Source organism: Temnothorax nylanderi, unplaced genomic scaffold (genome assembly GCF_030848795.1).
Source record: "Temnothorax nylanderi isolate EJ_2023f unplaced genomic scaffold, tnyl_v1.0 TNYL_tig0081_pilon, whole genome shotgun sequence".
Taxonomy (NCBI): Eukaryota; Metazoa; Arthropoda; class Insecta; order Hymenoptera; family Formicidae; genus Temnothorax; species Temnothorax nylanderi.
Genome location: NW_027249143.1, coordinates 477,290 through 503,127, shown reverse-complemented (window position 1 = coordinate 503,127; position 25,838 = coordinate 477,290). Strand labels below are relative to the sequence as shown.

The 25,838-nt window shown below is 40.3% G+C and overlaps 4 protein-coding genes across 16 annotated transcripts in view; 2 read left to right on the top strand and 2 right to left on the bottom strand.

The window, feature by feature from the left end:
• Positions 1–13: 13 nt before the first annotated feature.
• LOC139774459 (uncharacterized) lies at positions 14–8,538 on the bottom strand. 10 transcript variants are annotated; one of them, XM_071709730.1, is made up of 6 exons: positions 8,032–8,538; positions 6,974–7,054; positions 6,649–6,845; positions 3,776–3,985; positions 2,688–3,694; positions 14–2,547 (listed from the first exon to the last, which is right to left on the bottom strand). In XM_071709730.1, exons 1-6 carry the CDS (start codon positions 8,457–8,459, stop codon positions 1,270–1,272), a joined length of 3,201 nt encoding a protein of 1,066 aa, XP_071565831.1. In that variant the 5' UTR covers positions 8,460–8,538; the 3' UTR covers positions 14–1,269. The 10 variants fall into 10 exon arrangements, with proteins under 10 accessions (XP_071565831.1, XP_071565832.1, XP_071565833.1 ...); XM_071709731.1 differs by having other exon boundaries at positions 14–2,550; positions 2,712–3,694; XM_071709732.1 differs by having other exon boundaries at positions 2,712–3,694.
• On the top strand, positions 4,271–6,512 carry LOC139774463 (carbohydrate sulfotransferase 11). Its single transcript, XM_071709748.1, has 4 exons — positions 4,271–4,861; positions 4,991–5,319; positions 5,502–5,688; positions 5,798–6,512. The coding sequence occupies exons 1-4, from the start codon at positions 4,730–4,732 to the stop codon at positions 6,305–6,307; spliced, it is 1,158 nt and encodes a 385-aa protein (XP_071565849.1). The 5' UTR covers positions 4,271–4,729; the 3' UTR covers positions 6,308–6,512.
• Positions 8,539–8,781: 243 nt separating the features above from the next.
• Positions 8,782–14,753, top strand: LOC139774460 (ubiquitin-protein ligase E3C). The gene is made up of 6 exons (XM_071709740.1): positions 8,782–9,422; positions 9,889–10,344; positions 10,482–11,020; positions 11,273–12,081; positions 12,381–13,649; positions 13,807–14,753. The coding sequence occupies exons 2-6, from the start codon at positions 9,929–9,931 to the stop codon at positions 13,972–13,974; spliced, it is 3,201 nt and encodes a 1,066-aa protein (XP_071565841.1). The 5' UTR covers positions 8,782–9,422; positions 9,889–9,928; the 3' UTR covers positions 13,975–14,753.
• Positions 12,312–25,838, bottom strand: part of Dnalig3 (DNA ligase 3) — a 37,113-nt gene continuing 23,586 nt past the window's right edge. For 3 of the 4 annotated variants that reach the window (XM_071709742.1, XM_071709741.1, XM_071709743.1), the window contains 16 exons: positions 23,954–24,192; positions 23,406–23,485; positions 22,911–22,988; positions 22,639–22,810; positions 22,128–22,283; positions 21,341–21,472; positions 21,042–21,121; positions 20,846–20,933; positions 20,683–20,760; positions 20,275–20,398; positions 19,859–19,929; positions 19,639–19,785; positions 18,543–19,181; positions 17,960–18,051; positions 16,989–17,088; positions 16,160–16,744 (listed from right to left, as the gene is read on the bottom strand). In XM_071709742.1, coding sequence (XP_071565843.1) covers positions 16,598–16,744; positions 16,989–17,088; positions 17,960–18,051; positions 18,543–19,181; positions 19,639–19,785; positions 19,859–19,929; positions 20,275–20,398; positions 20,683–20,760; positions 20,846–20,933; positions 21,042–21,121; positions 21,341–21,472; positions 22,128–22,283; positions 22,639–22,810; positions 22,911–22,988; positions 23,406–23,485; positions 23,954–24,192 — 2,423 coding nt within the window. In that variant the 3' untranslated portion in view covers positions 16,160–16,597. Of the gene's footprint in view, positions 13,297–16,159; positions 16,745–16,988; positions 17,089–17,959; positions 18,052–18,542; positions 19,182–19,638; positions 19,786–19,858; positions 19,930–20,274; positions 20,399–20,682; positions 20,761–20,845; positions 20,934–21,041; positions 21,122–21,340; positions 21,473–22,127; positions 22,284–22,638; positions 22,811–22,910; positions 22,989–23,405; positions 23,486–23,953; positions 24,193–25,838 lie in introns of those variants that run through there. The other variant, XM_071709744.1, reaches the window with a different exon arrangement.

Sequence of the window (25,838 nt, the reverse complement as noted above, 5' to 3'; positions counted from 1 at the left end):
AAAAATCAATATCTCTTGGATATAAATGCGCAATTAGCATTAAATTTATTATAGCGCAACATTTGCTGTTTCTTTCCGCACAATTCTTTTTCCCCAGTTTTCGTTTGGCATCAGGAAGGCATATATTATGTATTGTATATTGTATGTCGCAGAGAGAAAGAGAGAGAGGGAAACTTTTAAGTTCTTTGGACTCTAATGTTTCACATTTGAAACTTTTAAACTGAATGAGATACAATTCTGAAACAATGTTGCTCCTTAACGAATACATCTATACGCGATATCTTCGATTCCGAAGTACTTGTATATATTCAAACACGAAACTACGAAAGCGCTCCTCTCCCGTCGACTTTTTCTTTTACAATTCCAAATTTCGTGTTTACAGATTACAAAATGGAGTTACGAGAAAGTCGAGAGATAGTTTCTTCGCTGTACAATGCATAATGATATTTATTACCAATGATTGATTGCGGATTTTTCATTACACAGAGTCTCATCTTTATTGTATATAAAAATTGCGTACAAAAATAATCTCGGTACGAGATGTAAAATAAGTCATTTTATATACACAAATCGCAAAAGCGCAAAACACTAAACTTAAGTCGTTATAGTTTTATCTCATAACAATCGGACGGCGCGTATCACACGCTTACATCGCGTTTACCTTTATATAGCATTTATAAAGGTAAACGCGGCGCAGCTTAGTCATGGATAAAAGTTAAGATGTGTGCCTAATTAACGAGTGATGTTATATATATTGCGATATTTGTACTGTGGTGTATTTTTCTTAACCCTTTCCGTAATAAATTATCTTCTTCATTTGTTTGTAACCGAATAACGTTCGCAGCAAAATTGTTACCTTTTTGTAAAAGATATCCAATACCACGACGGGTTAAGATTACTTTTTTATTGCATGTCGGACTTATTACGCGAAAGAAAATTCCTTAAAAAAACTTGTAAAGAGTTCCTACATAAAACATAAATGAAAAATACACTTGAGCAAGATAAAACTGAGCTACCACTCAATTCTCATCTGTGAAAGACAACAGTGCCGAGTATAAAGAGATCGAAAAGTCCTTCGCTACAAATTTTTGGTTCGATGAAAGTGAATTGTTCCACGTTCAGTTGTAAAACGTGAATCAAATTCGCTGCAAATACGCTGCAATACGTAACAAAATTCGCTGTAAATACTAGAAAATATTCGATAAAAAATGAGTTTTGAATCGATTTTTAGCTATGAAACACAAGTGAGAGAACTAAAGAGCCCGTTCACTATAAATTTTTGGTGCTCGGATGAAAGGAGATACGTTTGTTCCAGAGTTTTGGAACCGGCGAGAGAACCTGCTCGAGAAATAAATGTCGCTTCTCCTTCAGATTGAAACGCATGTTGCACAACGACTTGTCATTTTTATCGTCTCTTTCTATGGTCCAAGCGTGCCTATCATTATTGTCCTTGTTATCATGTATATTATTAATATTAATCCGCCTGTTATTGTTCGACAAGATCGGCGACAGATTTTCTTTATCCGGCGATTTTTTCGATATTGTGGGAAGACTGCTCTTGGCGACGCTCTCCGCCTCGGCGGTCTTCGCGTCGGCGAGCCTGGTCTGGCACGAGTTCTCGCCGTTCTCGACGGACACCAAGGGACTCATCTCGACATACAAGTCGCTCTCGTTTGCGTCGAAATCGCTCTTACGATCCGCAAACGTGACCTGTCGCACGACTTTGCTCGCCCTGCTGCCCAGAATCGGTGAGTCCGACAAAATAGCATCTATCAGGGGCGTCTTCTTGATGGATTCTATCGCACAACACCGGACGAACTCCCTGATCGCGTCTATCTCGCGTTTCTCAACGTCCCGTGTGGTCAGACCGATTGGACCAGTCGTCGCCGGGGCGGTTCTGAGATCGTTGTCGAACAACACTTTGGCAAAGTGCGCTCGCGCCATCAAGTTCTTGGGATTCAGATCTTCCCACTGAGTCCCGGTGGTGTGGTAGATATGTCGCGGCGAATTCTCCGCTGTATACCGCCTGATCTGATCTATCGTGCTCACTAGGGTACTCGCGGAGTCGCGCGACGGTTCTGTCCCGTGCTGAAACTTCTCGTCCGACAATGAAGAATCATCGCGCTCTTCCAATATTGTGTCCAACGCAAGCATACCACCCCGGTCGTCGAACACCACCGGCTTGGCTACGTACAGACTGGCGTTCTGATCGTCCACGGTGGACGCGGAAAACGTGCTATCGCTGTAAGACGATTTATTGCCCTTAGATTCCACCAGATCGTAAGTCAGAGCATCCGCGTAATCGTCCTGCTTTAATATCCCTCGTGAGATCATGCCGTCAGAGTATTCCGAGCTGTACGTCGTGCCGGTCGTGCTCGTCAGAGTGTCCCGCCGCCGATCGCGCACCACGCTATCATCGTGGATGTACGTCTCGATGTCTGTGTAGCCTTTCCAACTGCGGATACACCAAGGCGGCCGAGCAATTCCCAGCGGGCATACGTTCTCGTAGTCGTGGATCGACGTCACGCAGCTCATCGTCTCGTCCCGCTGCTATAAGAAAAACAATATACGTGAAGGAAAAGTAGCATAAGTAATATCACATAAAGAAGAATAATAACGAAAAGTAATGAGTTTAAAGTAACAAATAAAGCGAGAAGTTATAGATTTTAAATAACATATTTTTAGACCTGCTGCTGCAGGTCCTTCGACACCTTCTCTATATCGAATATCCTGCTGCTCTCCAATGGCGTCGGAGTCGTCAGCTTTTCTCTGTTCTTGATAACGTCCAATGCGCCGATCACTTTACTGCAGGAATCTAGCGTGAGAGAATTGCTCCGCTCGGAGTTGTCGATACTGCCGAACTGCTCCAAATCGATGTTCAATTTATCCGGCGCGTGCCAGTCCAATTGCGGCGTGATGTCGTGTTCGTAAATGCCGCGGCGTTTTCGAGACGAGTCGATGTCGGGCAAGCCCGGATACAGAGAATTCAATGGCGCGCTGCTGGTAAGCGCGTTGTCCGAATTGTCGTTGGACAACGCGACCTCTTCCTTGTGCTTGGCACCGACGCGGCTGTGCGGCCTCTCGCACTCAGTGGAGACGCGCACGGCGCTCGCGTTGGATTCGTTCTCCGAGCTGTAGTTGCGATTGACAATGCCCTCCTCCGCGCAATCGGAAATTTGTGCGATATTCGTAAGCAAAGATTGCTTGTCGGTGGGTACCTCCTCGGTCCTCGGCGAGATATCAATGGAGTGATGCAACGACACCAAGGAGCCGCGATGGAACAACTTGAGGGACCTGGGTGTGTCAACCTTTGTAGTTGTACAATGCTCGCTGATATTCCGGGAGACGCTCGTCACCGTTCTTGATGGATGAAACTTGCCATAATACAGTGACATGCTCGCCAGACCGACGAGCATACAGCCGATTATCAGGGTCGCGATCGCGATCATCGTATCGCTCGCGACAGTGTCCTTGAAACGCAATGTGTACATGATCAGGAAAACCAGATTCTGCACCGTGATCACCGAATAAAAGACGAGCACGCGATAGCGCGATCTGCCATCGCGCAGGTTGAAGAAGTCGAAGCAATAGATTAGTCCGATGATGCAATTGTAGATGCGCTCCTCCCATATGGTAGGACAGAACTCTGTCTTTTGCAGGATCACCCAGATCGTCATGAATAACCAATGCAACCCTGGAAAATAATTACAATTATTTCATATGAATATAATACTTCCGTGTTCTAGTTACAAAAGTATTTCTCGGTAAAACTCACCCAGAAACAAGAAGAACCACGTTTTCAGAAAGACAGCCGCTAGTACCAAAACTCCGATTCTGGACAGCAGCATACCGCTGCGCCAGAGAGCCTGAAGAACAAGAGCAACCCAAGTCGCGTTGCTGCGTTCGCGATTGATATTGTGCATGGCCCTCACGTATGTACTCACGGCCCACGTCAGGGAGCAGAAAGAAGCTACGGCGGAGGCGCCTGTACAAAAATTTCATATACATTAATTTGATTAGAGTAACAATATTAAGCCTGTAAATATAAATTATTATAAAAATATATTTTTTTAAATTTGGATACATTTGGATTAATTTTAGAATATCGAGGATGTATACGTATTATTATCTTAATTATTAGAATGTGTGTTCTCTATGCTAAAGGAATGTCGAGAATATATATATATATATAGGTATTTCTTTGACAGTATCGAGGATATATAGATTATCATTATTATTCATTAAATAAAGTTAGGACGTACATAAATTAAAATAAACATAAAAAAATAAAAGGCACCAAAGCACTAATATATTTATCCGTGGCTATTGTCCGCGACGAGCTACTGTGCCTTCTTTTCGGCTATTTTTGAATACGCTTCGACTTCGCTTCGCTATGCTTCGCGCTTCGTCGCATTTATATTTAAAACCGTGGAGGAGGACGAGAGTCCCTCGCTTCGTGGAACTTGTGTCGTTGCGTCCACACATTGTTCGGGAGAAACAGATAAACTGTCAGCGATATTCCTTCCTCCTTCCTGTTATCTGTGGAGGCGGGACACGAAAGAGGAAACGGAAGAATAATAATATGCGACTTGCCGACTTCGTTGTATTGTTTCGTCGCGGATTCGTAGATATTCATATTCCTGAGTTCAACATCGGCTGTAACATACAACCATAATCGAGTGGCGTTTTACCTGAAGTGACTTGTACGAGTGACAAGATAGGAGGCACGATGAATACGTCGTACAAAATACTAACGATCGACATGTTAACGTCGAGTGATAATAAAAATTCAACGGTTTACCCGGGATTGTTGAAAGTCGGCTTTTGTTATTTCTCAAAAAAGCTCTTTCTACTAATGCAGGTAGGAACATATCCCAAGCATGTATCAAACGCATTCTCCTCCTTCAATCAAGCATCAAATGATTTTTCCGTGTTTCTTTCTTTGCAATTCTTCACACGGAGGAAAAAAAATTATTTGATTAATTTGTAGAAACAGGTCACGGTGATAGAATCGATCGCGGCGTTAGCGACGATTTGCATTGTTACGTTGTTGATACTGGCGAATTTAGCGCAAACCTCACAGACGGAGACAAACATAGAGCCGGCCGCATCGCTGAGGTATGCATCGTCAAAATATGTGTCTGTTGCACGTGCCGTCACGTCTGGAATAATGCCGCGAGTTCCGCTCTCGCGGGACCAGATGGAGGATGTTAGGCGTGAATTGGACAGGAGGAGGCGGTGGGTGGCACACGTGTGTGAGACAATCGACACGAAAAGATCGCATCGGAACGCTTCGCTGACAAACATCATCATCGACACGTAAGCGATGGAGATGCTAAAAAGTTCTTTAAAAATTATATACATTAATGATATGTCTCATCGTATATGAAACAGAAATTTAAATCAAAAGGATTAAAGTATTTTTATCAGATTTTTGCGTCGGAAAAAGCTGAATAATACAAAAAATTTAACAATTTATAATAAATAATTTTAATTCGAAGGGAGCACAACGTGTCATGGTGCCCTATATACAAGGCGGCGAGTTCCACGTGGATGAATTACTTTGCCGTTTTAAAGGGCACTTTGACAGATGCTACTATAGACTTGGTGCGTCGCAATCTTACCCAGGTCAGCGATATCGTGAGACAAAAATTTCAACAGGATGCGGATTTTAATAAAACCTATAAGGTATGGTTGTACAACGTTTTATAAATAAAATCACATAATTCTAAATTTTCTGGAGAGTTTATATGAGCAAAGAGACAAGATAAATCGCGAATTTGCATTCAATTTTTAGAAGATGAGCAGAACGAAGAAGTTCCTAATTGTGCGACATCCGCTGGAGCGTCTCTTGTCCGCGTACAGGGATAAGTTGGAGCACATGCGGAATCGCGAGTATTACTACAAACGTTTCGGTCGGCGCATCGTGCTCAAGTACCGTCGATCCGGTAACACGACGAGATTGGAACCGACGTTTGCCGAATTTCTGCGATTTATAGTCAGCGAGAAGTACTTCGACGAGCACTGGACGCCGTATTATCGTACCTGCGAACCCTGCACGATCCACTACGACTACATTCTCAAGTTTGAGACTCTAGACAGGGATCAGAACTTTCTCATTCAGGATGCCAATCTGAGCGGATACCTGTACGAGAGAGATTACCCGCGAAACATTAATCCCCTGGGAGTGACCACCAGGAAAATACTCGACGGGTACACCCGAGGAATACCGCAATCGCTTCTCGATGAAGTTTACAAGATTTACGAGAACGATTATAAATTGTTCAATTATTCGTCCGTTGTCTAATACTATTGGTGTATTTGTCGATTATATTTATGCAGGCAGCTCTCAATTTTTATATGACGTACAGACAGATGAAGAAATGTTAAAACTTGATGAAACTTTTGTGACGTAACGTAAGAACTTTTTAAATTCTTTTCATTTTTTCAGATTCTTAGAGAAAACGTTTTACTTGTTAAAATATACGTTAAATATATGTAGTTAAAAAATACGTATATATCCTTTTTCTTAGATTTTAAATCCCGTGTAATCGCATTATACTTATAGATATTTACATTCAAATGCATATTGTAATATATAAAGTATAAATTAAGATAACATTTACGAATGGTGAAGAGAACACTTACTCGTCCAAAGTGGCGCATGGTTTAATCTCGCAATGATATACAGCTGCAATATCAACTGCGGAGCAGCCCCCATGAACGACTCAAACAAGTGCAACATACATATATCGCTTTCTTGTCGATATACCCAGTTTTTGTCCCTGCTGAAGCTGGACTTATTTCTCAAAGAGTACACCGCAGTGTAAAGCAAAGTCAAGTACCTGAAAAAAAAAAAAATGTGTAAACGATTCATTATTAATAGAGAATATATTATGAGCGTATATATTAATTTAGTGAGTCGCTGACGCAATCTAGCGGAAGAGATTGCGCAAAAATAAATATAAAGTACCTGTGCAAGAAGCCGAGTAGCAGGAAGTGCAACAACCAGTGAACAGTCCGCAGGGAACCGTCGCTGCGATGCCATCTCAAACTAAATAGTTGGGTAACACAAGCGGGTAAGACGGTGAAACCCATTGCAAAGCATCCCCACGCTGAGTGGCCTTGCAAAAGGTATTCCACACATACAATGCTGTCTGTGTGTGCGAAAAATATCTTACAAGGTGTTTGAAGGTTTACGAAGACAGAAGCTTTCCAGCGCATGCTTTGAGCAAGTGTGCAAAACAAATTTTATCACATCTATTATATGTGACAACATTTCAGTGCAAAAGGCATATTGAAGGTGCTAACGAAAAGTATCACGATTTTCGTTATAATTAATTATAAAATTTAATTATAATTATAAAATACAATACAACACACAATTTTCTATTACCATTTTATTAATTACAGTATTCTATTAAGCATAGTAAAGAATATGCAAGTATAGAATAGTAAATAAAATATTAATAATAAAATAAAATAAATTATATATAAATATAATAGAGAAATATAACTCTATACATTAGTATTTATTTTATTATTTTATTTCTATTGTAATCCAAATAAGAGAAAAGAATTAGTCAATTTCAGTTCAAAATTCGCAATCGCGATACTTTTTTTATCAACACCATTGACATAAACAAAGCTGACGTAAGTATATACGGGGTGTTCCGCGATCTCAAATTTTAGTGTCAGATTTCGCGAACTTGCGAAATCTTGTTCGTCGCGATTTTTTGCAATTGTCATTATGTTCGTAAAGTTAAAGCTCCAATAAGTAAAATTTTACCAAAGCAGAATCGAAAGTAATTGAGTTATGAATTTTGCAATCGAACAATCAAGTCCGCTCCGTTCCATTCGACCGTATCGCAAACGGACCTGTCACTGTCACATTCCTGTCAATCGGGATCGGGATCGGGAATCGCGGGACACCCCGTGTCGCACGCACACGCGCGTTGCCGCGCGTGTATGCGTGTGCTTATGTGGCACTCTTTGTTCACCTGTTGCTACGTCCGCGAAAAAGAAACTGACCGAGGACGCGTAGTACAGCAGGTCGGTGGCGCGAAATTGATAAAGCTCGGGCTGCCGGCGCGGCGTGGCCGCGCGCGACACGTCCGCCTCACCCGGCCTGTCCGCCGTCGCGTTCTCAACCTCAACCTCAACGGGCTCAACGTCGCGCGGAACGTCAGCGCGCTTGACGACGCACGACTCCACCGCCGCCGTCGCCGTCGCCGCCGCCGCCATCTTCCCGCATCCTCGCCCGGCACCCCGGCAGTCAAGGCGCGTCGGCGTCGCGCCGGCCATTCGCGATCCTTGACACCCTCGAACCAGTCGAACCTCGAATGGCTCGAATGGCTCGAATCCGTCCACTCCGCGCCCGTCGCGCCGGGCGGCGGGCGCGCGCCGCGTTTTCGTGAATCGTGAATCGTGATCCGCGGACCGGCTTCTCCCTCGCACATGCGCAACGCGCAACACACCCTCGCTCTCCCAATCCCTCTAGCCTCCGTCCAACCAGCGATCTGTCGCCCCAGTCGCCAGTCGCCAGGCCCATTCTTATATTGGTAGGACTGGATCGCAGGAGCGTAGCGTGCAGCGTGCACGGTGGTGCATCGCGATGCCCGCGAAGGGGGGAGTTGTTGAAGTAGAAGAGAGAAGTCAGAAGAGAGATTTTCTCTTGTAATCTTTTCTTCCTGAAAGTTTCATGTTTATCTGGATTATAATAGAGACAAAATATTAAAATAAATACTAATGCATAGAGAGAGATGCATTTCTTTATTTATAAATATAAGGATCAGGCTACGGATACCGATCAAGCGAGGCTCAAGTTGTGGTTACGCACGTGCATGTCGTGCATTACGAGCGGAGCAAACCAGTATACCACGCCACGTTACGAGACGAGCGCATCGGGGTCGAGGCGGTCGAGCGGGTCGTGGGTCGTGGTCGACCACAGTCGAGCAGACGGTATTGGGCGGTTGGGCCTCGCCGAGGGGCTGAAACATGGCGAGTCTCGATGACTAGACTGGACTAGACGTGTACGGTGGTGTATGGTCGTGCGAGATCCTGTCGTGACTGTCGCGAGTCATTGTCTCCACACTACTCCACACTCTCCACCCGGCTGACCCGGCGATGGACTGTGGTCGGTCGACCGAGTGTCGCGTGGTATCGCCTATTCGCCGTCGTGGAGTTCGTTAAGACCGACGTTGTGTCGAGAACCTTCGATCGCGTTTAACCTTCGAGGAGCAGCCGAAGTTTGAAAATTAACGAAACTTTCAGACGTGCTCTGGGAGAAACTTTGCGGAGGAGAGGGGAATATGAGAACATTAATTACGGAAAATGCCCCGTTAATTTCTTCCGAGGAAATGAAGATTGTTCGATTGTCTCTATAGTTGTTATATGAGTATTGTCTCTGATTTGCGCCGAAGGTAAGTTCTAAGCCTGAAAAGTGGGAAGCATGATTAGGCAGGATGCACAAGTTATTGTCAAGTCTTTAAATTTTTAAAATGTAATATATTTAACATAATAATAAGAATAATATGTAATGTTAAATATATTTCTGATGTGATATTAATGTAACAAGCAAAATATTTAATGTAATAGCAATATATAATTTATTTACACAGAAAGAGTTGTTTATGTATCAGAGACAAAATTATCATTTAGAAAAAATACATCATCTATTTAGTAAATCAATAAATATCATGTAGATATATTTCTTCAAAATAATAATTTTGTTTTAGATATGTAAAATGTAAATGATTGTTTGATATGTGAAAAAAATATTTGTATTGCTAATATTGCTATTAGGTTCAATTTAACATCATACTTTACTTGTTTTATGTATATAATTATTATTATAAATATTAATGACATCGTTGTCAAATTTTTCAGAGATAAACTTAAGATGTTGGGCAACTGATCATGACTCAGCATGTATAGCTTTGAGGGAGAGTACAGGCGTAAGCCGCAACAGAATCTATCAGGTGCCAGCAAGCGGGACGAGAGAGCTGATCTTCTGCATCATGTGCAGTTAGAGAGGCTAAAAAGAGAACAGCAGCGCAAGAAGCATGACGCAGCGTTGAAGATACAGGCGCGCATACGCAGCTTTGTCACCAGGAGGCTGGTGTACGCGCAAAAGAGGAAAGAGTTTGACGAAGCGCAACAGGCAGCTGGACGCAGGAATCTGAGCCTGGAGGAACTAGTGCCGTACCTACGAAAACTATTATTCTTTTACGACCATGCCTTGGATGCTAACAGACTGATATGGGTCCTTCAGCATTTCTTGAAGCACCAGAGAGAGATCAAATTGAAGTCGATAAGTTCGTCGCAATGGCTGTGGAGACTGCGGTAAACATTATTTAAAGAATGTTTCTATAAGAACCATAGTTGTGATATATATCTCTGAGGGTATCTCAGCCACTATGCGATATCATTTCTCGTATATGTCGTATTTTAAGTAATAAATGGCGCATTATTCGGTACAGGTGGATCCTTCGTATGTGTATGCGATACAACACGGAAACGCTGCCGGATGGAGCATATTCCTTGGCGATACCGTTGCGAGTCCTGGAGGTATTCACAACGCGGGAGGACACGGAGAAGGTGCTACGTGAGCACAGTTACCGGCATCTAGAGAGTATATTTGTCTACCTGATTCAACACAACTACTTCGAGCAGCTGAGAAAGCTGCTGGACGAGAAAGTGCCGCCGATGGCGGAAGTGACGTCGGTTGCGCCTACACCGATCTCCAAGTGTTTACTGGATATGATCAAGCGACCCGTGGACTTGATTTCTTACGTAAATCACAAGGAGAGCTTCTCCACGCTTGTGCTGCAGGAATTGTGCGGAAGCATATTCTCGCACAGACTGTCCGATCCGATTCGCATGTTTATTGTGCCAGCATTGGCAGAATTCAAAGACTTTCCATATATCAAGTTAATTGCCTGTATCAATCGACTCCAATTGGAACCTACGATAAACTTGCTCTATTGTGTACTGTCATTAGATTCATCTAATCAGTTATGTAAGTATAAACAAAAAGCTCTATTAGTTTTAATCTTAAAGCAGACAGACAAAATATGTTGTTCAATCTTCTTGATAATATTAAATTAGCATAACATTAGCATAACATTTTTTTTATATTCTTAATGCATATTAACTCTATTCTCTCATTTTAATTATATATGTAATCTTTTTTTATATTCTATAATGACAAAAAGATTTGCAATTTCTATTCTTTGGTGAACTAACGTTGCAATTTCACTTTTTTTCATAGCATGGTGTAAATCCGAGGATGCATTGACGAACTATCTGCAAGTGCTCGCATCCTTAAGCTCGACCATTGTGCCGTTGATGGCGGAGCAAAGCGTTTCGGAGCGACAGCAGGCTGACAACGATTCAGACAACGAATCGAATGGAAGCGTAACCGATCAGGAGCAGGCCGACATCCTGCGACAGTGCGTTGAGATGTTAAACGAGCAACAGCGCGTAAACGGGATATTGTCCGCAATTGAACAGAGCCAATCAGACTCCCCCACGCTGTTACAACCACTGTGCCGGTTATGTCATCATCTACTCATTACCAATAAGCTGGCCGTTCAAAAATACAAACTGCTCTATATGCTCGCGTTCAAGCCAGTGTTTCTTAAACACCTGTGGACCAGTTTAGCGTCAATTCGTCAGACATCGTTGTTCGGTGGTGGTGCTGCGACATCGCTTTTGCAGATTATATCGCGCGGAATCGCTCTCTCAACCGAGGACACCGACAGGATAGTTCCGTTACTGGCGGTGTTCTGTTCGTTATTCAGCCTGCTGATCGCGACGTTACACGACACCGAGTTCTTTCTCGATCAGACCTCCGCGGAACATATGTCCAACAACCGGCAACAGCACGCAATGCCGTTTACCATCACGGAACTTGCAGTACTATCTGGTCACTTAAAGGGTGTCTGCCTTGGTTTGGTGGAGCTCGCATTTCCTGACACTCGGCCCACAGTGCGCGACGACTATAAAAATGCCGTACTGGGCCCTACGTCCGCTGTTCAAGGCCGACACGATACGCAGATCTGGACGCACCTGTTCAAGGTTCCCCACCTAATTATTTTGATGTTACTTTGAAATCTTTAAAATCTAATCAATGATTGTGTGATTTAGCTAAAGTTTTTACATACAGAGTTCCATTCTTTCTACATCCTATTAATTTTTGATGACAGATTCTCTGATCAATTCGATTTTTTTCTCAACATCCAAGTTCCTATTATTTTCATGTAATTAGTCATCAAGAGTGTTATTGTTATGTTAAGTAATAGTATACATTGTTATAAAAATCATGTTTATTATAAATTTGCTTCTGTGTACTTAAGTATATTATAAATTTATCACAGGTTACGGTGGGTCTTCTACGACAATTACACACGCGCGATCTCAGACGACAATTCTGTCCGGAAGATCATTGGATTGCGTCCAACGTCGTCATACCCATCGATAAACCGCAGGATTTCGCGTTCCGCAGACGCCGGCTACGTGGATACGTTCCCTTTCAGAATCTGAGGGCCTTCACGAGGGAGGAGTTTGAGGAGGGGCCACCACTGTCGGCGACGGAAGTGCGGACGTTGACGTTGCTGCGCGAAATACCGTTCGTTGTGCCGTTCAACAATCGCGTAGTAGTGTTCCAGTCATTGCTCTACAAGGACAAAGCGGAACAGCAGGGCGAACTCGCACACTTTATGCAGGGTCCGTCGATACAAATCTCTGTGAGACGAAACTACCTCTACGAGGACGCTTTCGAAAAGTTGTCTCCGGAAAACGAACCGGAACTGCGATTGAAAATGCGAGTACAGCTGGTCAATACCGCGGGTTTGGAGGAAGCCGGTGTCGACGGCGGCGGTCTATTCAGGGAATTTTTGTCCGAGCTGCTGAAGACCAGCTTCGACCCTAACCGCGGCTTCTTCAAACTCACCAAGGACAACATGCTGTACCCGAATCCCACGGTGCAATTGCTAGTTGACGATTTCCCGAAACATTATTACTTCATTGGCAGGATCTTGGGGAAAGCGTTGTATGAGAATCTGCTAGTGGAGTTGCCGTTCGCCGAGTTCTTCTTATCAAAGATCGTTGGACGCCAGTCAGATGTGGACGTGCACCACCTGGCTTCCCTCGATCCCATCATGTATCGCAATCTGCTGTATCTGAAGAGTTATAAGGGCGACGTGGCGGATCTCGGGTTGGACTTCACCGTGCTCAGCGACGAGCTTGGCGAGAGACGGGTCGATGAATTGAAACCGAGCGGCGCCAATATCCCTGTAACAAATCACAATCGCATTGAGTACATTCATCTGATGGCCGATTATAAACTGAACAAGCAGATACGCGCGCAGTGTTTCGCGTTCAAACAAGGAATCGGCAGTGTTGTGCCACTTGATTGGCTGCAAATGTTCAACAACAAAGAGCTGCAAGTCCTCATATCGGGCGCGCAGATCCCTGTAGACGTGACAGACTTGATGCTACATACGAACTACACCGGCGGATACGCGCCCGATCATCCGACTATCACTGCCTTCTGGAAGGTCGTCAACGAGTTCAACGATCAGCAGAAAGGTCAATTACTGAAATTCGTCACCAGCTGCAGCCGCCCTCCTCTCCTAGGATTCAAGGTACGTCGTAAATATGTTTGCTGTACACAGTAATATGAAATGGCTATTACAAACTCAGCTTAGAATCTAATTAACAGCAATCAGTATCCTAATAATGTCGCTTATGATGTTTGTTTCATCGTCATTTCACCAACACTTGGCGCATTTTCGTTTACAGGAACTCGATCCACCATTCTGTATCCAGCATGCCGGTACTGTGGATCGTTTGCCAACCTCGAGTACCTGTATGAACTTACTGAAACTTCCCGAGTTTCCGGATGAGAAAACTCTGCGCGAGAAGCTCCTATACGCGATACAGGCCGGCGCGGGCTTTGAGCTTAGTTAGAGACTTTTAATTTCACTTTTACTTACCCAACCATGTAAATATAATGTAAAACTTGGCGAGTATATTGCATAAGGCGTAATGAGGAAAAAATACCGTGGAGACTTTGTGCTGTAAAGTGTAAGGTAAGTGTGGTACCAATGCCTGGACACTTTTTATCATTTTAGTCTTTAAATAAGTTATAACACGAATTAAAATCAAAGAATCGAAGATAAAAATATTTTTCTTGTATTATATTTTTATCTTTGATTTTAATTCTCGTTATATTTACTTAAAAACTAAAATGATAAAGATCATAAAGGTGTCCAGACATAGGTCTTAAGTGTCCCGACATTGGTACATTTACCTAATTTTCCGTGAATTAGTGTTAGAATTGTACAAGGATTTTCACGGGGGAAACGCGACGAAGATATTAATATTAACAGGAGGGGCCAACTACATATACCTAAACAATAGTACCTACCAGTGGAGATTATTATCGATGTTACTTCGACGCGCCGTTTGTAAAGAAAAAAAGAAGACATGAGACGTTTGTGTATGTACAATGTGTGTCAAAGCGCATACGGATATTTTTTCGCTTTCCATTTTTCCTCTACTGTCTACCACCTTTGGCCTACAATTGTATAAATTATGTATATTTTTATTGTTTTATATTCGCCATGTGATGTATTTTGTCACAACGACTGTTACTTTACTTCAAATGTACGTGAGAGAATAGATGTATGTATTTATGAAGTATTGCTAAGTTATGTAAATAAAATACCTTAAAGCGTTGAAAAAAATGTGTACATATTATTTTTAAAAAAGTCAATCGTAGACATGTATTAATTCCTTATTTTATTTGCAATGCAAATATCAATCGTTCCGAATTAATTTTAATAATATATTTTCCTTATCTTCTGAACTTATATCTAAACTTACTTTTCAAATCGACAATGATCTTAACGATCTTGCACGAGTTGCATATAAAATATGATTATATATAAAATATTGTGTATAATCTAATCGCAAATTTACTTTTTGTAAAAAAAAATGCAAAAGTTATTTTTATAATTATTATTTTTCTTATATATATATATATACGAACAGAGATTATACAATCAGAGTTTAATCAGTTTATACATTTCGTCTATCAGACTATGCAATTTTTCTACTTCTGTATGAACAGAAATAGAAAAATTCAATGGCCTTTTTTTATCTTACAAAAGTCTCAGAACTGAACTCCACCAAGTTCGATAATACTTGGCAGGCTTTACAGAGAAAGTTCCCCTGAATGTAATAATACCAGTTTACACGAGGTATAAATTCGCGATTCCCAATTTCCGCGCAACTTTCAGACCCTCGACTTTCTGTGCCGTGCGACGAGACTTCTTTATGAGGAAAAATGATTTGTATCGGATTCTACGGATACAAATCTCGAATTATGTTGATGTAAATTAGACAAAAAAGAATCACAGAAAGTGTAAAAGGAAAATAAATTTAGAAATCACAATGCAGACACGCGCGCGTGGCGTCAGTAGAAAAAGACTTTTATGGTCAGACATCTGAGGGAAAACTGATTGTGAGTTAAAATCGAGATCGAAAAGAATTTCTTTACAATTTATTTATTTATTCTCCGAGAATACGAGAAGAACCTCGCGTATGAGACAATCTACACGAATAAAATTTTTTTCTTTCATCTTAAAACCGGCCATCAACTAACGCTGTTGGCCACATCACGCGTACATATACATATATCGTATGACATAATATATCTGTAGAAATATATATGTTTAATTAATATGTAACATCATTTGCCTGTTATCAATATGTCTCTTCTGTATATGTCACAGAGTTCCATAAAAAATTAAACTGTCGTAATTGGTTCCTCGATCGCATAAAATATTTCTCTCCCCTATCCGCCGATTAATCCCGCGATTGTCGAAAACACGAAAACGCGCGTATGGCAATACGTGAATTTAATTCATCGTGACGTTACTTGTTTACGATCTTGCGGATTTAATCGTCGAGATGCCACTTACAATTAGCGAATTGCTTCTGCTTGTAATTCGCTTAATCGTACAAAGAGCGTACGGATGTTCTCCGCGCTCGTTACTTATTTACAATTTCCTTGTGCATTAATCCTCAATAACAGGGAGGAAAGAATTAAGGATGAACTGAGAAGGTAATTTTATTGTCAACAGTATCCTTTATTTTTTCCTTTGCCTTTATTTTTTACTTTCATGAAAAGACATCTATATTTTGCTTCGTTTTACAGATTTACATATTTCATTAACATTTACATATTTCTTTTTATCATAAAGATATATAATTGCGAAGCCAATTGTGTGTGTAATTTGTATATGCCTAATCTTTATACGTGTGGGTACAGATTTACTTGAAATAGGGAAGAAAGAATTAGAAGTAAACTAAGAAAGTAATTTATAATATGTATATCGAGCAAAAGTATTCTTTACTTTTGCCTCATGCTTTTTTTGCTTTCATCAGAAGACGATTATACTTTGTTTTGATATAAATTTACACAGTTTCCTAACATTTACAAATCTTATCCAAGACGTTTGCGAAGTAAAAGTGCGTTGTTTTGCATATATACATAAATCGCATGTGCGAGAGTATACTTGCTGCGTTATCGATGCGTGCACGGACAATCGCAATAATCTCCAGTCAGCTGGACCGCGTGCCGGACCTCATTCTGCCTCCTCGACCGCGCCGCAGTTTCCTCCAGCCAGGACACGTTCACATGCTTGACGGTCCGCGGAAAGTCCGCAAAGTCCTTGCGAATGAAAGAGCAATGTTTCACGATCTTTTCTCACGCGGGTATTATCGGATAGATATGATTTTCATGCTATTTAACTCAAATATTTCTAGATTTTCACGCACACCCAGAGATGATACACAAGAGATGACACACAAGAGATGATAATTGTGTAATCGCGTATTACAATCTCACAGGGAGTACGGGGACGCGTGTCCCCGATATTATATCGTTTACCTAGTTCAAGTTCATTCAAACTTACCCCGAGGACGGCTGAGGACGGAATTTCTGCGCGTGTATGAATGACATGAGTCGCCGTCAAATCGTGTCCGTTCGCCGGCGTAACTATGGTGGCGCCGAGTCTAACGTTTTAACATTGTCAAGGAAAGATCATAGTTCGAGGGCATCAGCACGCTCGGTTTTGAACTCGCCCCCAGAAGAAGATATGTTTCGTAAAGAACGATAAAAGTGAACCTGGGGTCACTTTTAAAAATATGAGTTTTATTATAATTATTGACTAAATTAATTTATAAATAATTAATATGGTTATAGGAATGGTAAATTAATAAAAAACAATTGTTTATATAATCAAAAATAAGAAAATTAATTATTTTTTTACATATTTTTAAAAGTGGGTACCCAGGTACCCTGGGCATTAGAATCAAGTAGGTAAACTTCAAGACGATAATTTTTTTACTTCCGGGTATTAAAACAAAAAGTTCATTGCATATTTCGATAGTAAAAAGTTCAAATAGCGACGATCCGGGTGGTTATAAAGAAATTTTCATGCAAACATTAAAAATTTTACCCATATATGCACAGGTGGGTACCCGGGTACCCGGGTATTGAACAACGTCGCACATTCCGGGTATTGACATAAGGGTTAAAGTAATTTACAATGTATACATATACATATAATTATATCATAATTATTGTATAATTGAATTGCACTATTATGTAATTGAATTAAATTAGTGATGGTCGATACGAGACCTATATTGCGAATGCACCGAATGCATAAATAGAGAACACGTGTTACAAATCCCGATAATGCAACTTTCCCGTTGGAGAATGGGAGGCAGTAAAAATTTATGAAATTACCGAGGGCGAGCGCGATCATCATAAAATCATCGAGCTTTTATGAAATTGTGAATGTAAGTGTAAAGATAACGCAATTACAGTAAATATGGTGGTGCGCGAATTATCAAAATAATATGATGAAAGAAAGGATACGTTTTAAGCATCCTTCGTGCGTCCTTCCTCCTGCTTGTATCGAAATCAGGCGCGAGACTCACTCGCATGTCTTGCAGCACATTATTGAATTTCTGAAAGAAAGTTTGCGATAGACAAAAGAGAAAGAGAGTGAGATAATGTAACCAAGACAAATAATAATGATACAAACATAAAGCAGTGTGACATAAAGAAGAAAGAAGGTAAAGTAAAGCAACATAAAAATTTATATAAAAAAATTAAAATAACACAAAATAATATAAATCAATGTAGACATGTCTATGGTAAGTATATATAAAATAAAAAATTCTTTATAATATTGCAATATATAATTATACATATTACATTATCGGAGCAATGCGGCTAATGTTATTCGGACGCAGCAGGATTAATAATGAAATTAATTAATTGAGTAAATATAAATCGAAAGAGGACAAAAAGACAGGAGCATTTATTAAAAGATTCGCGATATCGTATGAAAAAAAACGTAAAAATATAAAAAATTTTGCGGTCACAGAAATCAATTAAGATAATTTCTCTGGCTATCGAAGAAAAAAACGGTCACTTATTGTTAGTCATTACTTACGATATCCTCGGTGTCCGAATCAAAGGCACTCGCATCGAACGAAGACTCGAAAGATCCTTCTGTTCCGCTAGCGAAATGATCAATGCAATCCTCCCTTTGCCGTTTTATCTCCGATCTCCCCTCTTTCTTGAACCTTGTTGACGGGAAATCCTTCATTTCGTCCTTAATATCGCGTTTCACTTTCGCTTTCTTCTTCTCTGACCGGACTTTGTCGGATGATCCATCGTCGCATTCATCTCCCTTTTGTCTTTTTCGGGTTTCTTCCGGAAGTGGTATCCTCTTAACTTCCTTCTTGACATCCATCGGCTCCTCCTTGACCTTGGAACTCGTTGATGGCGCATCCCACGAAGCTGTCTTCACGCTCTCGTTCTTCCTCGGCGACGTGTTTGCAGAATCAGGCAGCTTCTTCCTCCTTGAGACGTCCTTGACATCCGCTAACGTACCGAGCAAGCGGTCGAAATCGGCGGATTCGGGCTTCTTCTGGAAGAGGCGACGCAACTCGTTCAGGGTGGTGGCCGTCAACCAGTCCTTGTCGTGGCGGATCCGCGTGACACGCGGAAACCGGATGCTGATGCCGTCTGCAGTATGCACTCCTTGATTCGTAAACTCGGCTCCCGTTATCTCCCATACTGGCTGTTTCTGCGTCGGGTTTCCACCCGCCGTCAAAATAACGATTAACGGTTACGGCATTATATGGGGGTCCGTAGTTTGCGTTTTAAAAATGAAAATCGCATGAGATCCGAATGAAAAGAGAACAGCGGAAGATTATCAATATTAATTAATCGACTAAATAAGGAATTAGGAAGAAGTAGATAGAGATTAGTATATTTAGAAAGAAACATAAAAATGAGATATTTTAAGTCCTTGAAGATCGGTAATTATTATAATATAAAGATAAAGGATTAACTCATGTTTTATATCCTATAAGGAAATCTCATATGCAACACCGATTTTGAGTCATAAAATAATTTATAAAAAGAAATTTAGAAATTAGATACCAAAAAGTTCAACATAAGATTGCTTGTTGTTGACATAATAAAATTTCCGTCCCAGCAACAGGCTGGTTGTTGGTCGATGGACCGACTCGCTGGATTACCTTGGGATCTCTCGCCACGAAATCCGGTACCATGGGTTTTTTGGCAAGTAACCAGCTCGGTAGCTTCTCTGCGTCTTTGCCGATCTTCACCATGTCCAGCTGGTCCTGTAATAACGCCAGGGTGGCATCGTCGTGTCCAGTGTGTACCTACGATGACAGGCGTAATCTCCCACTCTGATTCGAGTTGACATTTAAAAAACTCATTAAACATTTTATTTACTTTGGTAACGGTTAACCACTTGCCGCGCTCCTCGTCGTAGCAGCCCATTAAAAAGACCGACAGAATGCCGCCTGTAAAACAAATTTTAAAAAAAGGAAGGAAAAACACTTAGAATTGTTGAACACATCTCAAGATCAAGTCGATGCGAAAAATCGATCGTTTCTCTACGAAATACGGTTTGAAATAAGTTTCGTTTTATAAGATTAGATATATAAACTCCGTTTTGTCGATTTCATTATTTCTTTATTGTACTTAATTTCGTACTTAGCTTCGTTAATTTAAATTTTTTAAGACGGAATTGGTGCATTGGAATTACAACGCTGACTATTATATTCCCACGATAATTTCTGGTTTACAGTTAAATTTTACGAATCTTTCGCACCGCGCCGCGATAAAGCATCGCGGTTCATACGGACCTTTGTTGCCCGTGCCGTACCATGCACCAAGTACGACGAGATCTGCGCTATCAGCCATCGCACCACCACACAGATAGTCCTTTTTTACCTTCAACCAGTGCCTCTTGCCCGGCTCGTATTTGCTCTGAAAATGCAAAGATTTCGAAACAGAATAAAACCCAAACAGTGTTACGAAGTAGGTCTCCAAATATTATCAACTTTATCGCTGGAAATTATGGATAGATAAAACGAGAGAAACATTTGTAATATAAAAATAATGAAGTAAATAAATAATTAATAATATGTAAATAAATAATGTCTACGATTATTTAATCATTCATCGGTCGTGTTATCGAAGGAATATAATAATAATGTGAGGGTTTCCCGTAACGGGAAAGTCTCCACGTGTCTACAAGAGTCGATACGTACATCGATGTCCTTCAGAACCAAACCCTCGAGACCCAGTTTCAACACTTGAACAATCCTTTCCGCTAAATCCCGTGGATCCTGGAAATCAGACACGAATCTCGTAATCAACGATACCGCCATAAATAAATAGTAATGAGCGCTTTTTTAAATTTTATTTCATTACATGCACTTCGTGAACCTCCGACAACATTATTCTGTTCGGTATCTCAGTCATCCTGTCCTTCAAGATGTTCCTGCGCTCCAACATGGATCTAACGCAACGAGAGAGAAAGAGAAGAGAAAGAGATTTAACGTACTGTCACGTCAGAATAATTATTATAAAGTATTATTGTATATTTTTACAAAAACTCGATATTTACTTGTCTATAAGTATCTCGCTGTTGTAATATAAGCAGTCGAAGACAAAAAGGCATACATTGGCGTTTTTGAATTCGGCTTTCTGAAAACAAACTCGATCACGTATATTAAAATGTCCTTATCGTATTATTATTTAAAGTATCACTGCATTATTATAAACTCGTCGATTGCACAATTAAAAATAATGAATTAAATGACACATAAACAGATGCAAAGATATATTCCATCCAAAAATCGTCAAAGAAAAGATAATTGAGTAAAAAGAAATTTTGCGGCAAGGGAAAAAACTCGTCGCTCTTACTTTATGAATTCCTAAGGTGCCGAAAGGCAAAGGCTGCCCGGTCTCATTGTCAACCATGAGAACCTCAGAATCAAGGATTAGATCGTCGCCATCAGGAAACGCCTGCACTATATAATCCTTGAAGAGATTCACCTGGAAAAATAGATTATTCGATCGCGTCGGCTCTTTAAGCCTGGGAATCGCGCGGTCGCACTTTGTTATCGTGCGTTTCGGTTTTCATTATTTTTTCAATTCTATCAGATCATCACGTAAAAAATATCAACGACTCTCGAATAATTTATCACGAAATAAAGTATTTAACTCCTTTCAAGAAATTCGGCTTAAAACGTGATAATCGTTTATAAATAGTTACAGTATTTCAAGTAACAGTTTTTGGCTCAATTTTACCTTGAATTAAAAAGAGAAATATTTTATAGATATATTACAGTTGCCGGAACTTCTTATTAAAAACCTAAAAATTTCTTTAAATTGATTATCTTGGGAAAGCGTTACGTATGTGTAATTTACAAAATTTAACAACATTCTTCGCGCTTCTTGGTGGCGCTATTTTCGCAATGTCACTGTAAAACATTCAAATACAAAAAAATACAAAAAAAACGTTTTTGGCTTCGTATCCGATTCCGTTAAATTTTGCGTAATATTAATAATCACATTTTTATATTAATTTGATCTTTTCTGTTTCTGCACGGTATCTATAACGTCGCGTAAACCTTCTGAATCATTAAGCAACATTAATTTAATTCATTTCGCAAATTGTTTACGCATTTCCGCGAATTATCATCTATACCTTGTGCGGCAGGACCGGCTTGAGGGATCTGCTGAAGTATCGAAAGTCGTTTCCGCATTTGTGCACCTGCACGCGCTCGCCGTCGTACTTGACCTCCGACAACATTCCGTTCGGGCATTTTCGCATCGCCATTTCCACGGACGTGCACGCCTCTGCCTTAATTAATCAATCAATCAATTAATTAATTAATTAACTATCCGGTTGATTAGTAAATTATACAATGCACGATTATTTAGCTCTCCAAATATAGTGTATAACAAACTTATTAACGTGTATCATAATTATGAAACATTTTGTTAATATCGTCTCTAAAGATAACGTAATTATTAAAATGTTTCGTAATATTAACAAGTGAATTAATAAACAATGCAATTACTAACTACTAAATAACATAAATAATTCAAACGTAAATAATTATTGATATCATACATAGAATATATTTTGTGTATTATATACATATATATTATATTAAAAGACTAGAGATAACTTTCGCGGATTTATTTCGATATACCAGCATCGGTAAAACGGGCGTCATCAGCGAAATGGCCACTTTTTTCCGGCTTAAGGGCGAGCTCGAGGCATGCGGTTTATCCTCCAGATTCGGCAGGAAACGTCGCACTACCGCTTCCAGATCTCGGAACATCTGGAAGGCCTTGTACGCATCCGCGTGGAGCCCCTCGAGACTGGGTACGACAGCGCAAATATATATATATATTTTTTTTAATTACCGTCTTCGAATCGATTTTGAAACTAACAGAAAAAGAAACACTTGCGCGCACTCACATATGTTTCGGTCCGGCGTTGATCCTCAGATCGTGTTTGATCAGACGCACGATCATCTTCAGATCGTTGGCGGTACATCTAAAATTTTTATCGTGCATTCGTAACGATTTTAAATAAATATAAAAATCAAAAAATCAAAACGAAAGATGGCATTCAACCATTCAGCTACAAGTGTTTATGCGTATCGTCTTTTATATCGAGCATAATTGAAGCAAATAAAATTTTGAAAGAGAAATAAGGAGCAATATTAAGTGGAATAAATACGTGATAAACTGCAAGAGATTGAGACTCCAATTTTAATTGCCAAAAAAGCTTTATCGTTATTTTATATATGTCAATTGGATATGGAAATGATAAGTCGGGGCTACGCAACGTAATCGCCTCGGTAATCGCGGTGCGTTTGATATTTATTTCATTGATAAATATTCCGAGAAGACCTCTTCACATGCCACAGCTGAAAGGTTAACGAGAAGAACGGCCGATCAACGAACTTACTTATCAAGGATAGATCGAAAATGCTGGATCTGCTCCTCTTCCTTGGTCAAACGCGACAAGTTTTCCAAAAAGAGATCGACCTATCTAATAAATCTTATTAATAAAGGCATGAGACTTCGACGTTCTGTGCATATTTGCGTGTTTTTTTTCGGATAAATTGCGGATAAATTACGGACTTTCATCATCATGTATTACCTCAAAATTATCCAATTATTTTTTATTACAGACGGATTATAGTTAAATAGACAAGTTAAACAAACCATTTAATTAAAATTTCAATACTTTATGTTGAAGTTCCTAATTCAAATTTTTCTGAACCCTATAGTTAACTTGATCATTAATTTCATCATGGATAATTGTTGAACCAATTAAAATTAATTACGGAGAAAAATCGAAGAAGTAAATCAAAAGAATTAAATAAATTGTTGGCGGACTAATTGATCATAATTATAGTCCAACAATTTGTTTAACTTTTTCATTTAGTTCTCCGGCTTCTCTCACCATGATTTCTCTTCGTTCTCGAAATTCGCGAAATTACGCCGACTTACGTCTTGAATTGTCAACACGCTCGCGGCGCAAGGCGACACGGCAGCGCTATTTTCAAAGAACACGCTGATCGTCTCGGCCACGTCGCCTTGCTCCAGATGTTCCAGCATCGCGTCCTCGTCCTGGAGCAGCAATCGCGCGAACAATTTTATCAGCTGCTTGCTCTGCAGATTGTAAATTCTCTTCACCGCGCCGGGCAGCAACAGTTTGCACCAGAGCACGATGTCGCCCTTAAAACCGTCTACGGAGTGAACGAAATAAAAAAGAAAAAATCTGCGCATAAATATTATTGTTGTAATATCATCTTTCCTCAAAATTAGTATCCACGACTGCTCGATATTCGACACTTTTATCTTTTTGTTTTTCCATAAAATTGGGAACGTCTGACTTCAGTTATCGAATAAAAAAATTTTCCACATTTCAAGGACAGTCTCTTCTTCTTAAGCATCCCGTAAAAATTTTTCAATAAGAAGCAGAAAAATACGAAGCAATCTTTTTAAGATAAAAAATGTTTTAAAGCATAATCAAGGAGCACCAGGAACCTTTTATCGACCAATTTGAAATTGGTCTTCAACGATTAATCACATTGCACGATTAAGACGGTTTCTCGCTCGTGTACACTCGATACTTCTATCTGCGCGTATAAAAATTTTGTTTAAAGAGTGATATATAAAACGCGAATAAAGTAAATTAAAAAATACAAACTTATAAGATATCCGATAAAGCTAATTAGTGAAAACAGCTCAATATTACTCAAATCCGCGTGCACACGATTCAGGAAAAAGATAAAAGTTGCTTAATGGAAAAAAGATTAAAGATTCGACGTAAAAAATTGTGAATTTGATTAATTTTGTTCCATCAACGTCTACTTTATCTCGAATATTTTTTTAAAAGCGCATTTGCGGACGATAATTATTTCGAAATAAGATGACTAGCCGTTTGTTATTTTATAATTTTGCACCTCATCCATCGTACATTATTAATTATTCCGTCTATTATTATTCTCTTATCTTCGATAAAAGATAATGTAATAGTAACGATTTATAAATAATACTTAATAATAATAAAAATCTGATTACTTTTTTCTTTTTTTTTTTCTTTTATCGTACTTATGTTTTACGTTTAATATCAATAAGAGATATAACGAAAATATAACTTTTCAACAAAAATAATGGTTGCATAACAATCTCCTATCGAAATGTAAGAATATGAAATTTTCCCTGTTTTTTCTTTCAAACAACACTTATGTGTAACTCGATCAGCTTCATCGACGTAAGACTGCCGCCGAAGCAAAGATGCAACATTTGTGTCGTGCAACAAGTGCACGAGTACGATTGTAACAATTGTACTACGGTACTCTCAATCGATACCATTGAAATGCGCGTGAAACTCGCATCAGGTAGCCACCTTCCCCTCAATGAGGACAAATCGAGCGAAATCGAAGCACGAAAGCGAGAAGTACGCAGCGTGACGCGCGCGTTTAGAATTCGCGCTCGTCCGCGGAATTCCTCATCATCGGCGAAAATAGAGCGGCCGCCGTCGTGTCGGCTAGCGAGATTTGAGCACAAAGTAAAACGGCGGCTTTTAAGCCGTCACACAGCACGACGCGGCACGGTTCCGAGATCCATTACCGCGCGCTATCGATGTTGATCCGACACGGATCCTCCGCGCGCTTCGCGCCTTTGAGACGCGCGGCGCGGCGCGGCGGTAAATTTCTCCACGGATTGCGAATTCCTCGTGCGCTCTCGCACATCGGGGTCCCGATCGGGACGAGATGATCGAGCATGCAATTCGTAAATAATGGTACCTAAGAATAGAGGGGCCGACCCATCCGGGGGGGGGGTGGAGCGTCCGAGCGTCGAATTCCGCGTCTCGCGGACGGCAATT

Coding starts and splice junctions, on each gene's coding strand:
- LOC139774463 (XM_071709748.1), top strand. CDS start 4,730: ATGAATACGTCGTACAAAATACTAACGATCGACATGTTAACGTCGAGT. Junction 5,320..5,501: donor ACAAACATCATCATCGACAC/GTAAGCGATGGA, acceptor TTTAATTCGAAG/GGAGCACAACGTGTCATGGT. Junction 5,689..5,797: donor ATTTTAATAAAACCTATAAG/GTATGGTTGTAC, acceptor TTCAATTTTTAG/AAGATGAGCAGAACGAAGAA.
- LOC139774459 (XM_071709729.1), bottom strand. CDS start 8,459: ATGTGCGAGGGAGAAGCCGGTCCGCGGATCACGATTCACGATTCACGA. Junction 3,986..6,648: donor CCATGCGCCACTTTGGACGA/GTAAGTGTTCTC, acceptor ATTTTTGTACAG/GCGCCTCCGCCGTAGCTTCT. Junction 2,551..2,687: donor CGAAGGACCTGCAGCAGCAG/GTCTAAAAATAT, acceptor TTTTTCTTATAG/CAGCGGGACGAGACGATGAG.
- LOC139774460 (XM_071709740.1), top strand. CDS start 9,929: ATGTATAGCTTTGAGGGAGAGTACAGGCGTAAGCCGCAACAGAATCTA. Junction 11,021..11,272: donor AGATTCATCTAATCAGTTAT/GTAAGTATAAAC, acceptor TTTTTTTCATAG/CATGGTGTAAATCCGAGGAT. Junction 12,082..12,380: donor TCTGGACGCACCTGTTCAAG/GTTCCCCACCTA, acceptor AATTTATCACAG/GTTACGGTGGGTCTTCTACG.